This window comes from Triturus cristatus, chromosome 11, assembly GCF_964204655.1.
Source record: "Triturus cristatus chromosome 11, aTriCri1.1, whole genome shotgun sequence".
Lineage (NCBI taxonomy): Eukaryota > Metazoa > Chordata > Amphibia > Caudata > Salamandridae > Triturus > Triturus cristatus.
In genome coordinates, this window is record NC_140594.1 from 169,913,213 (window position 1) to 169,935,828 (window position 22,616).

The window sequence follows — 22,616 nt, forward strand, 5'->3', positions numbered from 1 at the left end:
TGTATTAATTACCGTGTCTTTAACACTCGATCCTTTTCACTGACAGTTGTAGTACCCTGCCTTTAGCGCCTCTTTCGTTTTCTGTTGATCTTTCATTTGTTTGAAACGTATACTGCTGAATCCACACTTGACGAGGTTTGTTTCCTTTCATTCCTTGCCAGGACATCAGCGCCATGGAAGAGGAGAAGGAGCAGCTGATAAAGAGAGTGGAGCGTCTTAAGAAGAGGGTAATGACAGAAACACTGCTGCGAACTGTCAGTGGCACGGCCCTTGGCATGCCGCTCGGCTCTAGGAATGCAAACAAGGATTAGGGTGGGCATGCCTTGCATGGAAGGAGGGGATTGGAATACTAAGTGGTGGAAAGCGAGCCTCCATGGCAGCATTCCAGGTCTTAAGGGGCGCGAGCCTCATGCCTTACTGTCATCGGCCAGCAGTAACTTACAGGGAAAGGACCCGCCATGGGGGCAGGGTGTCACGTTTATGTCTTAGCCATCTGACGTGGCCTGCACTTTTGGCTCTAGGTGGAGAGCGTGCAGAATCATCAGCGGATGCTGGAGATAGCCAGACAGCTGCGCCTTGAGAAGGAGAGAGAAGAGTCTGTAGCCCAGCAGAAGCAGGAGCAGAAGAATCAGGTATTGTTTCAGAAAATATTCACATGTCTATGTCGAGGATGAGGTTCTAAACATTTAGAAAGATACATTAACAAAAAAAAAGAAATTTTAAAAATGCTGTTTAAAGCAAGCACTTTCAGCAGACTGACCTGTAGGGGCATGCCAGTGCAGTTCCCAATAGACTAGAGCCTATGAAAATCTTGTAGGATTCAGAATTCATGGAAGAATTGGTCACGTCAGGCTTGACATGCCACTGCCTTCATGGAAAGGCCCTGTGTTTTTATGTTTAAATCTATTTATTATTATTACTAGTGGTGAAAGTAATACATCATGTTTCTTCAGTATACTCTTAGTTGCTTTACATACTTCTTAAATCTTTGAAAATCTATTCCACGCATTACATTCTTAATACAATTTTCATGCAATTGTTTCTGTCATAATGTTTGTACCCTTCATTGTATTACAAATCCCAGCTCTTGAAGACCAACCATTAGTGTTATTGAGATGGCTGCCAACTTCCTTCCAAGTTGGAAGCCTTTGAGAAATGCCTCTCATAAGCGGGGTGCAGAGGTGGCTTCTGGTGTTGTACATCTACCAGCCATGCTAACTTGTGGTGCAACTTACGGCAGTGGCAGCTGGCATGTACCGAGCATTGAGGTGCGGGAGGGGCATACAAAACCCCCCCAAAAAACACTTACCTTCCTACGCAACGTCCTCTTCGCTCCAGCCTTCTCCAGCAGGCAGGCAGGCTCCAACGCAGGACCCAGGCAACTCCCACATCAACACTATGTCAAAAAATGCTGAATTCCATCTGAGCCATCTTAAAAAACTGAAGCCGTTCATCGACACAGCTGACTTTAAAACCGCAGTCCAATCTTTGGTCCTCTCAAGGATTGAGTACCGATGCACAAATCTATCAGGGCTTCCTAAGATTTCAACAGCTCCACTAAAAGCTTTCCTCAATGCTGCAGCTGGACTCATTACTTGTACAAGAAAATGGGTCAGGAGGAGCTTTCCGGAGCCTAAGATGGCCACGCTTTGAGCGAGCTCCGCGAATCACTCCAATCCGATAAGTATCCTACATCCATCCACTCCCTGTTAGCTCAGATTGGTGGCAGGAGGCATCCAGATATAGCGCCATCGTTCATTCAGGTTTCAGCTGTAAACTAAGTACTTGAGGGACCTGAGGCGGCGACAGCCTGTACTTGCGGCTCCCGCGCTGTGCTGACTGGCCGCGATCCCCGCATGGGCCTGCCTGCGTGAAGCCGGATTAGAGGGTCGCAGGCCCTCTGAGAGAACGGGCGGCCTAAACGCGGCTGCGGGCGCAATATTCTGCCACAAACATTGGTATCGCCCCCTGTGAGTATGCTGGTGAACGGAGGCTGCCCTTCGGACTGGGGGACCCCCAGGAATGGGGTCGCAACTACTGGGCTGTGTGACGGTTGCTGGCTGATGGCCCTGCAGTCGGCCGCTGAAGACTGGCGCGTGAGTGCGGAGCACTCGCATGGGACGGCACCGGTGCCCTGGGGGGGGGGGGGGTCCGAAAGTGGACTGTGCTGCCCACTCCAGGATTGGAGACACTATCCTGCTACATAGAGACGCCTTGAGGTAATGTGCCAGAATAGGCCTTGCCGCTACGCGGCTGCACTGCGAGAGATCACCGGCTATGTCTGCTAAGCGGGCCCAGTGGCTGGCACCTTACTGTGCGCGGCGGCGCTGATCTGACCTTGAGACGCCCTGCTACCTGTGCAGAACAACCCGGCTGGGAATCTTATCGTGGCATACAGCGGAGCACTGTCATGAGGATCGGGGAGCTGGGATCTCCTGCAGTGGGTTCTGAGGCTCCATCTGCTCGGGACATGTGCATAGCTGCCTGACTTGTGTGTTTTCCTGGGTGTGCTTGGACATGTAGTTAACTCAGCCCAGGCTCTATTCTGCATTGCTGCCCTTCGAAGCCCTGCCTGCGGCTCAGCATGGGCAAGGTGGACAGAACCCAATCCAAGCTGCAATTCGAGCAACGTAAATAGAGGTCCAGAGACAGAGGGGGCCCACCCTCCTGCGGAGCAGGCCAATATGACGGAGGAGGCAACAGGGGACCTTAAGCAGATACTCGCGGCGATGCAGAAAAGCCTACAGAAAAGCCTCTCAACCATAGACGGGAAAATCGATACTCTTGCATACCGGATGGACAGAATGTCGGAGCTCCTTGGGAAACTCGCTGAACGTATCGACATGACCGAGAGGAGAGTCTCTAAAGTGGAGGAGGCGCAGTCAGAGGTTGACACAGCCCAAAAGCAGCTGGCAAAAACAATAACCGCGCTGCAGGAGAAGGCAGAAGGTGAGATCCAGGAGAAGCAATTTATGAATCACAGGGCTGCCGGAATCCACCTCAGTCGGCAATATGGAGGTGTTCGTAGAAAAACTGCTGTTCACACTTCTAGGTCATGAAACGTTCTCGGACATATTCGTGGTGGAGCGCGCACACCGCTCGCTTGGCCATAGACCACCTCCGGGGTCTCCGCCGCACCCAGTGATTGCGAAGCTCTTAAACTACAGGGGCAGGGATGCGGCCCTGAGGCAAGCCAGAGCACAAGGAGTCCTGCAGTTCGAGGGTTCCACGATTTCACTGTTCCCTGACTTTACCATGAAGGTACAGGAAGCCAGACGCCAATTTGCTCTTCTGAAACTGCGCCTATGGAATCGAAACATCTATTATGCTATGCTCTACCCCGCCAGGCTGAGGGTCGATATGAACGGACAATCCAGACTCTTCTGCGACCCTAAATCGCTACAGAAAGCCTTGAAGGATCTTCCCAAGACGACGGGACGCGGCCAAGAAACCGAGGGGCTGGATGAGGCAGCTGGTGGTGCTACTGGAGAAAGAGGAATAGCACGGCCTCCTCTACATACCTCTTGCTTAGGACTCGCAGAGGTGCCAGGTGCAATCCTGCCCTCCCCCCTCCTCCCTTGCATCCAACAGATTGCGATCTTAAGCCCGACTCTTTGCTCCTGTTCTTCCAGAGACATGAAGCCAGCGTTTCGCAATTCTTGTTTAATTACCACTTTGTTTGGTGGGGTAGGGACTTTTTACATCTTTTTGAGGGTGGGCCCTGATGGCAGATACTCTATCCTGTACACATGGACGGTGGGCGCCCGTACTATTATTAATGTAAGGTCGGCTTTGTCATTATTAAGCATGGATGTACCAGATGTGTATGCAATGGCATTACTATGTTTCTGTTCTTTTTGTGTTCTTTGTGGTAGTAAGGTAACATCCGCCCGTGTGTTACTCACCGTACTGTTCTTGCTGGTTTATGGTCTTTTTTTGGGAGGGTCGGGGATGGGAGGGTGTTGTCTTTGCTTTTTTGGGGTTTGCATGGCGTGTGTGCCGGGTGGGTGATTCTAAGTATTGTTTGTTTTTATATTGTCTTCTTTCAGTCACAGAGTGTACCTTGCGTTCATCCACTTCAACTGGGACACCTCAAGGTGGGGCGGGGTGCTGGAGGGTATCCCGATCTACACATGGATGTGACATTCCTGCTGAAATGATCTCTTATGATGACACTAGGGTGATAGGCTGAAGATCCTAACTTGAAATGTTAGGGGCCTAAACGATTTCCGGAAAACTAGGAAAGTGATTGCCTACTTCAACAGACAGAGTATAGACCTTGCATTGCTACAGGAGACTCATTTACCCACTGACTCCCAGGTGCTGACTAATAGACGGCTGCATGGTGCCTGCCACGCTGTAGGCTACTCCACGCATGCTCGGGGTGCTCACATTGATCAACCCTAGAAGTGGTATTTCCCTTGAGGCTTTAGAGACTGATGGGGAGGGTAGATTTGCAAGTTCCAAGATTAAGGGGAAATGAATGGGGTTCATTACGGTGAATGTATATGGCTCCAATTTTGACAATCCGCAATTTTTTTTTAGAGAGCTCCTAGTGCGCTTGCAGCGATGAGCATCTCTTCTGATGGGTTGGGGAGGCGATTTTAATTGTACCCTTAATCCCGCTTTGGGTCCCTGGGGGGGGGGGGGGGGGTGAGTGCGACTCCAATCGCTATCTGCTAAAACCGTAGAGGATGTGATCACAGAACTAAGTAGGGTAGATTGTTGGCGCTCCAGAAATAGTGGAGCTGGGGGTTACACACACTACTCTACCCCACACAATCTGTATACTAGGATTGATTATTGGTTTGTCACTGGCTCTCTTTTCACTGTAGTTTGCGGGTGTGAGGTTCACCCACGCTCATACTTAGACCACTCTCCTGTACAATTAAACTTCGATACCCCATTGAAAAAGCCTGCTCCTTTTACCTGTAGGTTCCCGCTCTATGCCCTATTAGAAAATGTGTTCAAGACTGAAATGGCGGAAGCCATCGAGATCTTCTTTGACCCTAATATCGTCTCTGTTCCTCTATTCGCTATGACATGGGAGGCCTTTAAGGTCTATATTAGAGGGATCGCTATGACTAAACATTCAGGGGTGCTCCTCTCTATCAGGGAATCTCTGGTAGGTCTGGAAAGGAAACTAGCCACCCTCAAGTAGTCGGAGCTGACCAGGTGGCGGAAGAATTAAAGTCTACACTGGATGAATATCATGAAACTGCCGATAGAGAAGTCAAATTCCTAGGGAAGTATGCCATAGCTAAAACTTACGGGGAAGGTGAGCGCCCAGGTGCTACACTTGCGGCTGTCCTGAGGGATAGACGGGAGGCGACTGGGGTCACAGAAATTCGTGCAGCTACCGGCGAGGTACTGCACGATCCCGACGACATCGTGGATAGATTTAGAGACTATTACTCTGAACTTTATCAAGCCAGACTAACAAGAGGGAGTGATGTAGCCCTGGACTATCTGGAACACATAAAACTTCCCTTGTTGGCGGATGAGCACAGGGAATACTTGATGAGGCCACTCGAGACATGGGAAATTCACGATGCTTTGAAATCTATGCGAGCCGGAAGCGCTCCTGCGCAAGATGGCTTAACAGTGGCCTTCTACAAGGAGTTTAGAGAGCACCTTGTCCCCCACTCGATTACTTTGTTCGAAGAAATGGGAGAGAGTGGGATGATACCTTTGTCTATGTGGGAGACCCTGCTAGTCACCCTCCTGAAGCTAGGCCCGCCTCTAGATGAATGCTCATCATATAGACCGCCCTCATTGTTGAATGTCAACACCAAATTATTCGCCAAAGTACTTGCCAACCCCTTAGCTCCATTGGTTCTGACATTGATCAGTCGTGAACATCCAGGATTTGTGCCGGGATGCACCCTGACCCATAATTTGTGCACAGTATTTGGAGCCATCCAACACACTAATCCCGAAGTCCAAGGCCACAGCGATATTTCTGGATGCCAAGAAGGCATTTGATTCGGTTGAGTGGGATTTTATGATGCTGGTCTTAGAGCGGATGGGTGTAGGCGACCTCTTCTTCCAGCTTGTGTCAGTCCTATATAACTCCCTGACTACTAGGGTCAGGGTGGGTAATCTGGTCACCTCCCCTTTTAAAATTTCTAGGGGTCCTCGTCAGGGGTGCCAGCTATCGAGACTCCTCTACGCTATAGTAGCTGAGCATTTGGCGTGCGCACTTAGGGAGTATCATAGCAATACAGTGATACGTTTCCCCGGATATAACCTAATAATTTCCACCTATGCCGACGATACTCTCTTGTATATTAGAGATCCTGGGACCAACCTATCCCCGGTTCACCATTTTCCCCTTCACGCCAGCCATGGAACCCATCGAACTGGAATTCACTTTGCATTGGACCACTGACTCTGTGCGCTGTTTGGGCATTCAGGTGCACATGAATTCCGAAGTGGTATTCAGCAAGAATTATGGCAGGGCGTTCGCTAAACTTGAAGAAGAGGTCCAAAGATGGGTGCGACTCCCATTGTCCCTCATTGGTCGCATCTCTTTAATGAAAATGGTAGTCCTCCCTCGGTTCCTGTTCTTGTTTTTAAACCTACCGATGATTCCCCCAGCCCCCTTCTTTAAACGTATTAAGTCTCTGCTGATCCACTTAGCCTGGGCTGGTAAACAACCCCTGGTTAGATGGGATATTCTTACACTCCCCTACTCTATGGGGAGGTCTGGGTGCTCCGGACATTGAACTTTACTACCATGCGTGGCAATCTTCCCCCCCCCCCCCCCTCCCCATCTGCATATAGAGCGGGTCGCTGCTGTGCCCTCCGAACTGGCTGCATATCTGTTCCGGGCGCCATATAGACGCGCATGTACGCTTGACTCCATCAATGCTACCGCACATGCATGGTACAACATACTGAAACATACTGAAACGCAGTCAACTATTGTATAGCCATTTTCCGGAAACATAGCGATATCACAGGAGAGTCTCTGAACCTGGACCCATTGCTGGCTCTGCTTGGCTTCTCAAAGCATATACGTAAAGTTATTAGGTGCTTGGTAGAAATGGGACTATTAATAGCTAAACGTGTGGTTGCTATGCGTTGGGCCCCAGGGCCACCTCCCACTACAGTGCAATGGTCTAAAGACATGTTATATTGCAATACTCAATACAAACTATACAGTGAGTTTCTCCCTCCCCAAAGTCGTACCAAGAACTTCTGGAGCCCATACCAGAGTTATTTAGTGGGTAAAGAGGAAGCTAGGTACTCTTCTCTTTATTGCAGTAGGGATTTGTCTGTGGGCAGTGGTTGGGTGTCATTAGTTTCCCTATTGGCCCTCGTTTCCATGTGCCGACTTGGTGTGTTGCTTCTGTAAGCTGTTGCAGGAGCCCAACCCCGGAATTGTCTCCCAAGATTCGTGCCTCCGTATTGTTAGTATGCCTCCCCAACAATGATTGTACAAAGTTTTCCTTGGGATGCGCACACCCCATCACTGTACAACCCCTTGAACCTGTGTTTTGAAATCAGGCATGTTCCTTGAATTTTTGTATATGTACACTGTGGCTGACTTATTTTCATGTCATCTTTTGTTCGACACTGCTTGTCATGTTTTCTTGTTTGCAAACTCAATAAACAAATAAAGAAAAATATAAAATAAACTGGTACAAGAAAGTTTGACCACATCACTCCACATTTGAAAGCGCTCAAATGGCTACCATACAAGGCAAGAATACAGATAAAGATGGCTTGTATTACACACAAAGCTCTACACTACAAAACACCACTTTACCTTGCACAGAAAATTACGATTTCCGGAGGCAGTAGATCTTCCAGGGAGTCTGCAGATTTCTTACTGAAAGCAGCGTTCTGCCGTAGGAAGAGAACATATGATAGAGCATTCTCGGGAGCTGCACAAAGAATTTGGAATTCGCTCCCACCGAATATTGGAGGAATCACCTCTGTCTCACGATCCAAACAGGAGGCTAAGTCCTTTCTCATGAGTAAACACCTCCCATAACTAACAGCGGACAATACTTAGGCTCCTTCTGAGACCTACAGACAATCCTTGATCTTCTACATTCAGCTGTTCTAGTAGGCAACAGTAAACAGGAGAATAGTCCTGCTAATCTCAGATAAATAAAACTGGGGATACCGCAAGACAGTTTGCTTTAATTGATTCAGCTCTATTGGCTACAATCAGCTCTGTTGGATACTTAAAGTCCCTGCGCAAGATTACATGGACGAGGGCTAATGAAGGGTACCTCCATCAAGCCACATGTGTATTTGATTGGACCTGTAACACTGTAACCAGCGCAAACTCCTAGTTTTCTTTAGTAGTGGTATTCATTTTAAATGTAAGTATGACATGACATGTACTACTGTAACCCCAGTTGAGGCCCAGTAAGATTCAATATGTATATTATTTGTACATTTTAAGCTTGAGCCACTGTTAGATGAATACTTATACCTTGCTGTAGGCTTCAAGGACTCTTATATAGACGGAAAATGTTTTCTATTGAATTGCAAATCGCTCTGACACCCAAGATTGGGTCATGTTCGTGCTATAGAGAACACGGAATAAATAAATAAATAAAAACTCCCCTAACCAATTTGGCCTCTGCTCTCACCAGTATGAGAGCAGCATCAGGATTGGTGGGAGCAGCCTCTCTCAGCACTCACAAGATCTTCCGCTTTCAGTATATTCTGAGTTGTTTTGGGGTAAATTTTGGGGGATTGTTGCTTTTTTCTAGACCAGGATGACCTGTAATGTATTGACTGACTTTATCCAGCACACAAGGCTTCTCACTGTGACCTTTGTAAATCTTCCCTACAAAGACTCTGAAGAATAGATCGAGGAGGTTGGCACTCTGGGTACTGAAAGAACAAAATGCCCTCCTTCTAAGAGAATTACGCCTCATCTGGAAATGATTCAGTGAAATGTGCTCGACCAAGCACGTCCACGAAGGGGGTGCAAAAGCGGAAACATGTGGAATTCTCAGAGATGAGCTTACATTCTAAAGTTCATGCCTCCTAACAGAAAAAGACTGGAGTTTCTTCAGAGAAGTGCTCCAGACAGGACGAACACAAGTCTGTGTAAAAATTCAGCAAAAGATTCCGCTCCCTGGGTGTCCTGACTAAACACGATTCTCTGCTGGTGACTTCCATGTCATAATCATCGAAGGACAAGAAAAAAACAGTTAACGACACTCCCATTGACACCTATGGGACAAGACAAGGCGGCTTTCAAAAAGTCACCTTTGTCGACAACACCGTTGACTTGGAGACCACTGTCGATGATCAGACCTTTGTGGACATCAACCATATCTTCAACTAACACTCTCATTGACGATAGCAGCACATTCGACATCGAGATAATCATCGACGACACCAAGGATGTCACTAATCCTGACATCAACAATGAAAATGTAGTTGACATTTTTTCCACGCTGGTCACTTTTTCACCTATACAAGTGACAGTGACCCTTCCCACCCAAATTCTTGATTCTGAGTTGGAAGGTGACCTCCGTAACTAGAGCATCTTAGACACTCCTTACAGTCCTACTCAGGACTCGATCTCCCAGAGTTTGAGGGAGACACCTTGGGCCATGAGGTTGCTTACCATGAGTATGACTACTAGCCACAGACTTGCATAGCTGATCTTCTTCTTCATCCCTATGCAACTCGTCTGGGCTATACAGACCCTGAGGTTTTGTTGGTACCTGCTGCGTTCTTGTCAACCTTAGAACAGTTGATAAACACTTTTGAAAGACTGCTCCCTCAGCAGCCTTCCAGGCACCCTATGTCCACTCCACACAGCCTCCACTCTCACCTTTACTGATAGCACCTCCTACGCCACCTCCACCTCTTCACTCATGCCGGACCAGCCTTAGTTATACTGGCCCGCCATCTTCTACAGATATGGGAGATAAGGACTCTTAGGATTCAGTGTATTCTGATTTGGAAGAAGAGGGCAAACTACCAGATGATAGCGGTAATGAGGAGTGGGATGACTGCATAATACAAAGAAATGTGAAAAAGCTACCTTCCATCCAGATTCACCTCTGTATGACATAGCCTGTTTCCATGCACTGATAGAGAGAGCAGCAAAAAAATTCAATTTTCTGATATCCTCTGTGGCATAACAATGCTTCCTTTATGACATCAAGAAGCAGCCTTATTGAACAATTAGGTCCATGCCTATATTGAATCTTCTCTGGAAAGAAAATGTACAATTGAAAAAGCCTACCAGAGTATCAGTACTGGTGCCCCGTTTAGAGACAAAATACAGGCCTCCAAGCACAGCCCCGTCTTGCCTTACAGGCCATCCCAAACAAGACCCTGTTACCGTGTCTGTCACCCAGCGCTGATCAAATAACCAGATCACACCTTCATCTGCACCCTCAATAGGCATGACAGCACATAGATAATCTGGACTGTAGAGTTGATTCCAAGTCGGCAACATCCATCAAGACGGCAAATGCCTTGGCAGTTTTATGATCGCCAGATGTGGCATTACATCTCACTACTAATTTATCTCATACTGAAGGATAAGAGTGAGACTGTAAAAGCTATCATCAAAGAGTGCATGTTTTAAACACAGACTTTCACTATTTTGCTAGAGCAGCTGTATTAAGAAGACGGGGATGGCTGTGATCTACATCTTTTTGCCTGGAAGTCCAAGCAAAAATACTGATAGGTAGTTTAATGGATTCACCCTGTTCCGATACCATGTTACAGAAACTGCAAAATATAAAAATAATATGTATACAGTAAAATCCCTTGGTGCCCTCCAGTATTATCGGCCTGGCTTAACTTGTCATGGCTCATGAAAATCGCAGACCTAAAACAAACGTTTCAATCAGTAATGGAGATCAATGCCACCCAAATTAGAACCCGAGACAAACTGATATGATCAGGGTTATACAACCAACAGAATCTACAGACCGCTCCATGTCGTAAGATTGGGTTCACAGGCAAGACTTGCAGATTAGATGGTCCTCATCAGAAGAAACAACACAGCATTGATATTTTACATTGCCAAGCAGAGATGAACGAGATTCCAACGTCTGTCTGAAGAGGCACACATCCTATCGGACTGGGCTATTTCCCACAAAGTGGTCATCATACCGGAGCATCACCCTGGAAGGCAAAACAATCAGGCGGACGCATTCAGTCGAACACTATCGGTCTGCCATAAGTGGGAATTCCACTGAAACCAAGTGGACTACATCTGCCACAAATAGGGTCACTGGACTTGTTTGCCAGTTAGAGCAGCAGGAAATGCCAGTGTTATGCCGGCAGGGTTTGCAACCAGGGTCCAGGGACAGTGCCTTTTTAGGTCTCGACTAAAATGGCTGCGCACATGTGCAGTCCACTCTGCGACATTTAATGTTTTTGAGGACTTTCAGTAAAGGGCTTTAAGCCCCACCCCGCTTTTCCATTGGCTGGCGTCACCGTTTATGCTCAACGGTGGCCAGCCATTGGAAAAGAGCTTTGTATGTTGCCTCCCTTTGGCTTTTTCAGACAGCCCACTTAGACAGGCTCGCCTGCTTTCCGTGCATCACAAAAGGTTTCTTATCTTTATGGGGCCATGTGTTGCAAACACATTGCCCCATAAAGACGAGCTCCGGCGCGATCCTGCGACAGAGAAGTGATTATGTGTCTCTTAAGGGCGGAGCGACTACCGGTAGCTGCTGTGGAAGAGTGCATGCCTTTATGCCATTGAAGGGTACAAGAAATGGAACATATTTGCACTTAATGACAGGCACTTGTGCAATACCGATCTAAATATTTAGATTCTTATTTTAGTTCGTCCGACGTGTTTACTGCAAAGACATTTGCCTCTATTGCCAGCCCTGACCAATGAAAGGCTATGCTATCATATTCGTTCATTTAAAAAAAATATTTATTAGGATTGGGAGTTTTTTGTTTCGTGTTGGGTGGGTCATGCAGTTGTATATAGCAGGAGCTCTCTCTGTATGGGGTCATTTTTACTGTGAATGTATTGTTGGCATGAGTAGGGGACTACATCGATAAAGCACAGCTGTCACTAAGCTGCTGCAGTCCTACACACAGTTAGCCTGACGCACAAACCACTCTTTCTATAACGAGGGGACGTACGTTTTTGGTTTTTTTTAAATCGCGAGGTGCGCGCACCCTGCGCGCACAGCACTGATGACATATGTGTCTTACTGAAAAAAAAATATTTGTAATATATGTATAGCTAAAGATTAATGGAAGAAGACATGGGTAAATAGGTGTCTAAATACAGTGATGTAATATCTGACGTCATCAGCAGAGGATTGCGGTCGCGTGAGTTATAGTTGCCTGCACTAACTATAACGGGGAATTTCATTGGTTTTTTATGAGTGAAATGTCCAGCTAACTATAACATGTGTGAAACCTATGGTTTTTTAAGTGAATTTGCAAGGTTTTTTAAATGCTAATTCGTAACTATAACGTGTGTGAAACCTATGGTTTTTTCAGTGAATTTGTACGGTTTTTTAAATGCTAAGTTACTTTACGCCATTTGTGGCGTGCGCGCCCACTTAACGCAGTTCGCCTCTATTGCCAGCCCTGACCAATGAAAGGCTATGCTATCATATTCGTTCATTTAAAAAAAATATTTATTAGGATTGGGAGTTTTTTGTTTCGTGTTGGGTGGGTCATGCAGTTGTATATAGCAGGAGCTCTCTCTGTATGGGGTCATTTTTACTGTGAATGTATTGTTGGCATGAGTAGGGGACTACATCGATAAAGCACAGCTGTCACTAAGCTGCTGCAGTCCTACACACAGTTAGCCTGACGCACAAACCACTCTTTCTATAACGAGGGGACATACGTTTTTTGTTTTTTTTAAATCGCGAGGTGCGCGCACCCTGCACGCACAGCACTGATGACATATGTGTCTTACTGAAAAAAAAATATTTGTAATATATGTATAGCTAAAGATTAATGGAAGAAGACATGGGTAAATAGGTGTCTAAATACAGTGATGTAATATCTGACGTCATCAGCAGAGGATTGCGGTCGCGTGAGTTATAGTTGCCTGCACTGACTATAACGGGGAATTTCATTGGTTTTTTATGAGTGAAATGTCCAGCTAACTATAACATGTGTGAAACCTATGGTTTTTTAAGTGAATTTGCAAGGTTTTTTAAATGCTAATTCGTAACTATAACGTGTGTGAAATCTATGGTTTTTTCAGTGAATTTTATTTATATATATATATTCACTGAAAAAACCATAGGTTTCACACATGTTATAGTTAGCGGAAATTTTACTGATAAAAAACCAATGAAATTCCCCCGTTATAGTTAGTTCAGCTAACTATAACTCACGCGACCGCAATCCTCTGCTGATGCTAATACTGTATTTAGACACTTATTTGCCCATGTCTTCTTCCATAAATTTTTAGCTATACATATATTACAAATATTTTTTTTTCATAAAGACACATATGTCATCAGCAGAAGATTGCGGTCGCGTGAGTTATAGTTGCCTGCACTAACTATAACGGGGGAATTTCATTGGTTTTTTATCAGTAAAATTTCCGCTAACTATAACATGTGTGAAACCTATGGTTTTTTCAGTGAATTTGCAAGGTTTTTTAAATGCTAATTCCTAACTATAACGTGTGTGAAACCTATGGTTTTTTCAGTGAATTTGTACGGTTTTTTAAATGCTAAGTTACTTTACGCCATTCATGGCGTGCGCGCCCACTTAACGCAGTTCGTTCCGTGCGCGCACGGTGCGCTTCGCGCACCGTGTGCGCACAGTGAGCACGCGGTGCGCTTCGCGCACCGCGCGCCCACTTTACGCAGTTAGTGCCGTGCACGCACGGTGGGCACGCGGTGCGATGACAAAGCAAGAAAGCACGTCAACAAATCTGTTTCTGCTTTCCTCCGTGACTATGGTATGGGTGCCATTTACCACAACAACTTGCGTTATGACATGCAAGACATTTATAGAGGAGATGGTGTGCACTTCAATGATGAAGGGAACAGAGTCTTCCTCTTGAACCTTAGACTCTGCATCGGTACTTACTTGTAGGTACCACTAAAAAATCATTTCATAAACACAACGGCTCTTTTTAGAGCCCCCTAATATCTAAACACTTAAATCTGATTTTCATTTTTTTTTTTTTTTTTTCTACCGTACGCTTACCGTAAGCTTACCGTACGCGTACCCCGTGTTTTTTTTTAAAATCAATAAATGTTTTCTTTGTACTTTACAGTCCTTCTTTGACCCCCTCACAAATGTAAGGGGGTCTGTAACTCTCCTCATTGCCCCCTTTTCTTGTTTTCACTCTTTTTTTTCTGAGTGAAATACACAAAATGGCGGCCGCCGCTTCCTGGTTTCGGCCGATTCGAATGTTTACTAAGATCTAAGAGCCAATCAGAATCGCGCTCGCGCACGCCACCGTACGCTTACGGTAAGCGTACGGTAAGCGTACCGTAAGCGGGCTCAGATATATATATTGATTTAAAGGCTATTTTCTCAGAATCTACTGAACAGATTTACACCAAACCTACAAAAGGCACTTCCTTGACCTAGGGACTACCTCTCTGCCAAATTTCGAGTAATTCTGTTCAGCCGTTCGGGCTGTAGCTCGTTCTAAAGGTCCTATGGAAAAATGCATGGGGAAAACGCGTTTTGGGACCCCCCTTTTATCTCAGCCCCCGCTTGACGGATCCCCCCGAGACTTTCAGGGTAGGAGCGGAGCGCCCCACCTATTTTGAGAAATTCGCGAGGATTCATCGACCGGCGCCAAAGTTATTCAAAATAGAATGTTGAGGTTTTCCTATGGAAAAGGGGTCCTAACTATAACTACCTACTGGCGACCGCCAGTAGGTAATATAATATATATATATATATATATATATATATATATATATATATATATATATATATATATATATATATATATATATATATATATATATATATATATATATATATATATATAAAACAAAGAAATCCCAGTGCCAAGGCAGACACTCCGACGCAACCACAAGGGCACAGACTCCGAAAGCTGGTGTGAAAGTGATACAAGTTTATTCACACATCAAGAGGTCCAACATGATGCGTTTTGGCTGCCAAACATGCAGCCTTGATCACATAGTGCTTTGTGTGAAAATGTGCAGAATATATACAGGTGGATGCAGTAGTCCGATTACTATGTCTATGGCAGTGAGTAGGTAATTTTACTACATCTTTTACTATGTAGTTACAACGTCATGAGTGTCATTTTACTGCACGAAGGAAAGCAAGCTGTCTATGATATGGCAAGATAATGAGACAACATAAAAAACAGACTGGGTTTATAATGAAGACTGAAATTCCCCTGGCAGCCTGATTTCAAAGAAGAAACAAAAGTTCTGATATAGAAATGCATACTCCACTCAAATTGCTCTGCCTGACCCCATGAGAACGCATATATTTCGAAATACAATTGATGCAATATCAATCGGCTGATGGCGCAGTGCCATATGTGAAATAATCGTGTTCGGCGTGAGCCTGTGTGAAATGACTGAGTAATGGTCCTTTTAAATCTGAGCCATAAGGGTCCAGGAAAATCCTTGCCAGCCAGGACAGGGTCGAGGACCGTGCGTGCAGTCATGCAGAGTGAAAGTCAGGGCTGAGACAGTGCGTGCACTAAGAGGAGAGAAAATTCCTCGCGGTGTTGTCTCCTGTTGCTACTGTATGTCATGCTGGATACACGGTGCCTGAGAGCTTGCATACAAGGAAGACTAAGGTAGGAGGCTACTGCACGGTGATTACCTAAAATAGGACACACCGGGTGAGAGGAGTGAAGGTGTACTGAGGGGAAGGAGGAGGAGACGTGCGTGGAAATGTGGAGCATGAATTTAGTGATGGTGCTGAAGACCAGACTTAATTAAAAATCTCCTCCGATCCTAGAAACTTGTGGTTAAAATGTTAAGTCCTGTTGAGCAACAGGAAAAATTGGCATGCAAGTCAAAGAGAACACAGATACTCACAAGGTGTAAAGGCATGCGTGGTGTATATATATATTATAATTTGGGCAAGGTTTGGTGGCAAGGTTATGTTTAGGACGGTAGGGGTGTTTTTAGGGTGGATAATGGTATTTGAGTGGCAAGGGTATTTTTAGGGTTTAGGTTGGGTAAGGGTATTTGGGTGGCAAGGGTATTTTTAGGGTATTTGGTTGACAAGGGTATTTTTAGGGTCTAGGGTGGGTAAGGGTATTTGGGTGCAAGGGTATTTTAATGGCTTAAGGTGGGTAAGGGTATTTGGGTGGCAAGGATATTTTAAGGGTTTAGTGTGGGTAAGGGTATTTGGGTGGCAAGGGAATTTTTAGGGTTTAGGGTGGGTAGGGGTATTTGGGTGGCAAGGGCATTTTTAGGTTTCAAGGTGGGTAGGGGTATTTTAACGGTAAGGGTATTTTTAGGGTAGGTAGGGTTTAGGAGTTGAGGTCAATAAATATATATATATATATATATATATATATATATATATATATATATATGTATATCATTCTCCTCAATTCCAAAATCCCACATGGGATGAATGCCGATGAAGCGCTTAATGTCCATCTCTGAGTCGTTATTTGAGAAGATTGGCCTCTTCGCTTGAACCCCTTCCTCGGAGCATGACTGCTCTTAACCTTTTATTTTTATCTTATTTACATTTACCTGTATATACCACCCCATTGGACTTGTGTTCCAATCCCTGTGTAATTTACTCTCGGGATATATACAGTAGGAGGGCGATAGGTAATTCAATTCCTTTCCTGGCCTGCCATTTCAGATCGTGAGTATCTTTTTGCCCACTTGGGCGGGATATCCCTTTGGTGGTGACATTTTTATCACCCCCCTTATTTTCCCTTTTTATTTCCTTTGTGTAGTGGCACTTGTCAGCTACGGTGTTCCGCTTATAGGGATGTAATGAATTTCTGTAAGTGGAAGCCATAACTTTCTTCACTTTTAATTACGATGTATTTGTGGTGCTCGTACTTTGATACCGCATATACAAACGTAAACCAAGCAGGCCGATTAACCTCGCACTTTGGTTAATAGATATTCTTTTGATACATTCCCTCCGTTGTAAACCAACTCTGTCACATTGATTTGGAACACACCTCATGGGGTACACACTAAGACGGGCTGTTCCGCTCTAATATAAGCGGCACTTCTTATTTTCTATGTGTTTATTTTCGACCTCTAGAGTGACATTTAAACTCGCTTTTTTTTTCAGGTATTATATTTACCTACACATGTGATTGCAAATTGTATATTTTACCAATGTTGGTTAATCCATATATTTGCGCACAATTGTATTTTGCCAAGTCACGGTGTAAAAACTTCTATGTCTATGACATGTACTGGTTGTCCTGGCAACCACAGGTAAATGGTGGAGGTATTTGTTTGGTTGACACTGACAGAACATTTCATGCAGTGAGCAAGGCGGTTTCACCGCCGAAACGCGTCTGACCTGTATTTGAAATAAATCGCCGTCTGTGCCATAAGTCTTCACGGTGTTGGTGCCTGTTTGTGGAGAGACGATCAGGATGTTGACATATATATATATATATATATATATATTACCTACTGGCGGTCGCCAGTAGGTAGTTATAGTTAGGACCCTGTTTCCATAGGAAATCCGCAACATTCTATTTTGAATAACTTTGGCGCCGGTCGACGAATCCTCGCGAATTTCTCAAAATAGGTGGGGCGCTCCGCTCCGCTCCTACCCTGAAAGTCTCGGGGGGATTCGTCAAGCGGGGGCTGAGATAAAAGGGGGGTCCCAAAACGCGTTTTTCCCATGCATTTTTCCATAGGACCTTTAGACAGGGCTACAGCCCGAACGGCTGAACAGAATTACTAGAAATTTGGCAGAGAGGTAGTCCTCAGGTCAAGGAAGTGCCTTTTGTAGGTTTGGTGTAAATCTGTTCAGTAGATTCTGAGAAAATAGCCTTTAAATCAATATATATATCTGTGGCAGCTTACGGTGCGCTTACCGTGCGCTTACCGTAAGCTTACCGTACGCGTACGGTAGCGTGCGCGAGCTCGATTCTGATTGGCTGTTACATCTAAGTAAACATTCGAATCGGTCGAAACCAGGAAGCGGCGGCCGCCATTTTCTCTCTCGCACTCTGAGGGGGGGGCTGTAAACAAAGGCAAAAAACATATAAAGGGGCTGTTTAGACAGCGCCCATGCACATAGCCATGTTAGTTGAGTCCTCAAAGATCCCCCAAGGCCAAAAACGGTAAATTTTTATTTTTTGAAAATTTCGCCGATTACGCTTACCGTACGCGCACGGTGCGCTTACGCTAAAAATTTTAATAAAAAAAAAAAAACACTCTCTGTGCATGGCATATTATTGTCATCACTTACAAATTAAATTTAACAGATTACCTATCACAAGGAAGCGCATAATATGTCCTCCATGTGCGCACGGTGCGTAACGTGGGCCCGCGGTGCGCGTAGCGCACTGCGTGCCCACCTTGCGTGTACGGCACTAACTGCGTAAAGTGGGCGCGCGGTGCGCGAAGCGCACCGCGTGCTCACTGTGCGCGCACGGTGCGCGAAGCGCACCGTGCGCGCACGGAACGAACTGCGTTAAGTGGGCGTGCACGCCACAAATGGCGTAAAGTAACTTAGCATTTAAAAAACCGTACAAATTCACTGAAAAAACCATAGGTTTCACACACGTTATAGTTAGGAATTAGCATTTAAAAAACCTTGCAAATTCACTGAAAAAACCATAGGTTTCAGACATGTTATAGTTAGCGGAAATTTTACTGATAAAAAACCAATGAAATTCCCCCGTTATAGTTAGTGCAGGCAACTATAACTCACGCGACCGCAATCTTCTGCTGATGACATATGTGTCTTTATGAAAAAAAAATATTTGTAATATATGTATAGCTAAAAATTTATGGAAGAAGACATGGGCAAATAAGTGTCTAAATACAGTATTAGCATCAGCAGAGGATTGCGGTCGCGTGAGTTATAGTTGCCTGCACTAACTATAACGGGGGAATTTCATTGGTTTTTTATCAGTAAAATTTCCGCTAACTATAACATGTCTGAAACCTATGGTTTTTTCAGTGAATATATATATATATATATATATATATATATATATATATATATATATATATATATATATATATATATATTATCTACTGGCGGTCGCCAGTAGATAGTTATAGTTAGGACCCTCTTACCATAGGAAATCCGCAACATTCTATTTTGAATAACTTTGGCGCCGGTCGACGAATCCTCGCAAAATTGTCAAAATAGGTGGGGCGTTGAGCTCCGCTCCTACCCTGAAAGTCTCGGGGGGGATTCGTCAAGCGGGGGCTGAGATAAAAGGGGGGTCCCAAAACGCGTTTTTCCCATGCATTTTTCCATAGGACCTTTAGACAGAGCTACAGCCCGAACGGCTGAACAGAATTTAATGAAATTTGGCAGAGAGGTAGTCCTCAGGTCAAGGAAGTGCCTTTTGTAGGTTTGGTGTAAATCTGTTCAGTAGATTCTGAGAAAATAGCCTTTAAATCAATATATATATCTGAGCCAGCTTACGGTGCGCTTACGGTGCGCTTACCGTACGCGTATGGTGACGTGCGCGAGCGCGATTCTGATTGGCCGTTAGATCTTAGTAAACATTCGAATCGGTCGAAACCAGTAAGCGGCGGCCGCCATTTTCTCTCTCGCACTCTGACAGGGGGTTGAAAAACAAAGTGCAAAAACATGTAAAGGGGCTGTTTAGACAGCTCCCAAGCACCTAGCCATGTCGAGGGAGTCCCCAACGATCCCCCAAGTGAAAAAAGGCAATTTTAATTTTTTCGAAAATTTCACCGATTATGCTTACCGTACTCGTACGGTAATAAATAATAATAAAAAAAAAAATATATCCACATTCTCCCCACCCCTGGTCCAAAGGTTCCCCGAAGGGCATCATTTGTGCATGGCTTATTACAGCAAAACAAAACATATATTTTACCTGTCACAACGATGCTCATCATATGTCCTCCATGTGCGCACGGTGCGCGAAGCGCATCGTGCGTTCATGGCCCATCTAGCGTAACGTGGGCACGCGGTGCGCGAAGCGCACCGCGTGCTCACTGTGCGCGCACGGTGCGCGAAGCGCACCGTGCGCGCACGGAACGAACTGCGTTAAGTGGGCGCGCACGCCACAAATGGCGTAAAGTAACTTAGCATTTAAAAAAACATACAAATTCACTGAAAAAAACATAGGTTTCACACACGTTATAGTTAGGAATTAGCATTTAAAAAACCTTGCAAATTCACTGAAAAAACCATAGGTTTCACACATGTTATATTTAGCTGGACATTTTACTGATAAAAAACCAATGAAATTCCCCCGTTATAATTACTGTAGGCAACTATAACTCACGCGACCGTAATCCTCTGCTGATGACATATGTGTCTTTATGAAAAAAAAATATTTGTAATATATGCATAGCTAAAATTTAATGGAAGAAGACATGGGCAAATAAGTGTCTAAATACAGTATTAGCATCAGCAGAGCATTACGGTCGCGTGAGTTATAGTTGCCTACAGTAACTATAACGGGGGAATTTCATTGGTTTTTTATCAGTAAAATGTCCAGCTAACTATAACATGTGTGAAACCTATGGTTTTTTCAGTGAATATATATATATATATATACCCCCCTAGTTGAGGGGCGCACACGCAGGGGGCACCATTATAATTAGGAAAGGTCTCTGTAATGAATACACCTCAGCTTCCCTGACTTGTTTCGGGCATGCACCCTTTATCAAAGGTAGGCTGCAACAGAGTAACACCCAACGCCAGCTTCCAGTATATTCCTTTTTATTTCATCAAGTTGCCTTAGGTGAGTTAAGTGCAAAGCATTATGGGACTGGAAGTCTTTATCGCAAAGCCCCAGTGGGCTGCTGTCACCTTGCAGTGAATTTCCTCAAATTAAGTTCATCGCCAAAGCACCCTTCCCAGTATTTCTTCACCTTCTGCTCTGATATTCGCTGTTCATATCCAGCGGCGGTCCGAGGCCACGCCCCTTTTTACACCACTCCGCAAACGCGGCTTCTGGTGCACTGCTGGTGGGGCGATGACATCCTCTTGTGTCCTGAGGACCTCAGGACACAAGTGGACTTCATCCTCCGAGCAGTAGTGCGCCAGAAGCCGTGTTTGCAGCACGGTGTAAAAAGGGGCGTTGTGAGAAGTTGGCCTGGCATATGCTGGTCACTAGTTATAGTGGCCACCTTGCACCAGTGCAATTCGACTCTTATGGTAGATAGGTTTAAGACAACCTTTTAAAGAAAGCTATCCTAGTGGTAGCTGTGGAGAGCAGCCTTCAGGCTAAGTCTCTGAGGAATGTAAAGCAACTTGTTTTACCTTATAATCCGCCGGAGTCCGAAGTCCCTGCGTCCCTTGAAGCAGATTTCCTGACCTCTCGACTGCCATTTTGAGTCCCCAGCGAAGCTGTGGCATCTGGACCCCACGAGTGACGAGGAACAGCAATACCAGGGAACCGTGCACTGATTTCGAGTGCAAACCCTAAACAACGTTCTACGAACTTGTGCTTTGGACCATTTCATGGATTGCAGGTTCATCAGTACTGGTTCGCACCGACAATACCACCAGCATGTTTTACGTAAACAAGCAAGGAGGGACAAGATCGGCAACTTTGTCACGAGAGGCTCAAGAGTTATGGGAATGGGTCACACTACACAACATAACCTTCAAGCAGAACACGTCAGAGGCCTTCACAATACCCTAGCGGACACGCTCAGCAGGTCCCAGTCGGACTGCCACGAGTGGGAGTTAGAGCAAGATCAAGTGAACATGGTGTTAATAACCTGGGGCAAGCCAGCACTGGATCAATTTGCAACGAAGGACAACAAGAAATTACGATATTACGCCAGCAGGTACTCTCAACAGGGATCAAGGGGGAATGCCCTGTCCATGCGATGGTCAGGGATTTGTGCTTACGCTTTCCCCCCAATATCTCTACTTCCGAGAGTAATATGCAAAATTAAGCTGGAGGGTTGCTGTCTCATCCTGATTGCGCCCCGATGGCCACGGCAGTTCTGGTTCCAGGAACTTCTGGTACTATCTCAAGAGGAACCTATCCGCCTTCTTCCAACGCCCACGATGTTGTCGAGGGACAACGGTCAGGTGCTTCACCTGGACCCTCAGTCTCTACAGTTACACGCATGGCTCCTGATTTCTTAGAATTCAAAGACCTTAACATCCCACAAGACTGTCGTGAGATCTTGACACAATCTCGAGCTCAGAGCACGATTAAGACTTATCGTCTAAAGTGGAAGCGTTTTTTGCTGTTGGTGCGAGGCTAATAATAATCACCCGGTTGAAGCTCCTGCGGAGCAGATCCTCCCTTATTTGTTATATCTGGCGAGGTCTGGACTTACCTTTTCATCAGTCAAGGTCCATCTGGCTGCGCTTTCCAGATTTAGAAAAAGTGCTAAACTTCCATCTCTCTGTTCATCCTCATTGATCAAACAATTCATGAAAGGGCTCTTCCGAGCGTTTCCTCCAGTACGGCCTCCCCCGCCGGAGTGGGAACTGAACACTGTCCTGACGCAGCTAATGAAACACCCATTTGAGCCCATCCACAA

The 22,616-nt window shown here is 45.4% G+C and overlaps 1 protein-coding gene across 2 annotated transcripts in view; it reads left to right on the forward strand.

The window, feature by feature from the left end:
* Positions 1 to 22,616, forward strand: part of IFT81 (intraflagellar transport 81) — an 872,384-nt gene that overhangs the window by 124,286 nt on the left and 725,482 nt on the right. For both annotated transcript variants that reach the window (XM_085633362.1, XM_085633363.1), the window contains exons 6-7: positions 162 to 227; positions 522 to 632. In XM_085633362.1, the coding sequence (XP_085489488.1) occupies positions 162 to 227; positions 522 to 632 (177 nt within the window). The remainder of the gene's footprint in view (positions 1 to 161; positions 228 to 521; positions 633 to 22,616) is intronic.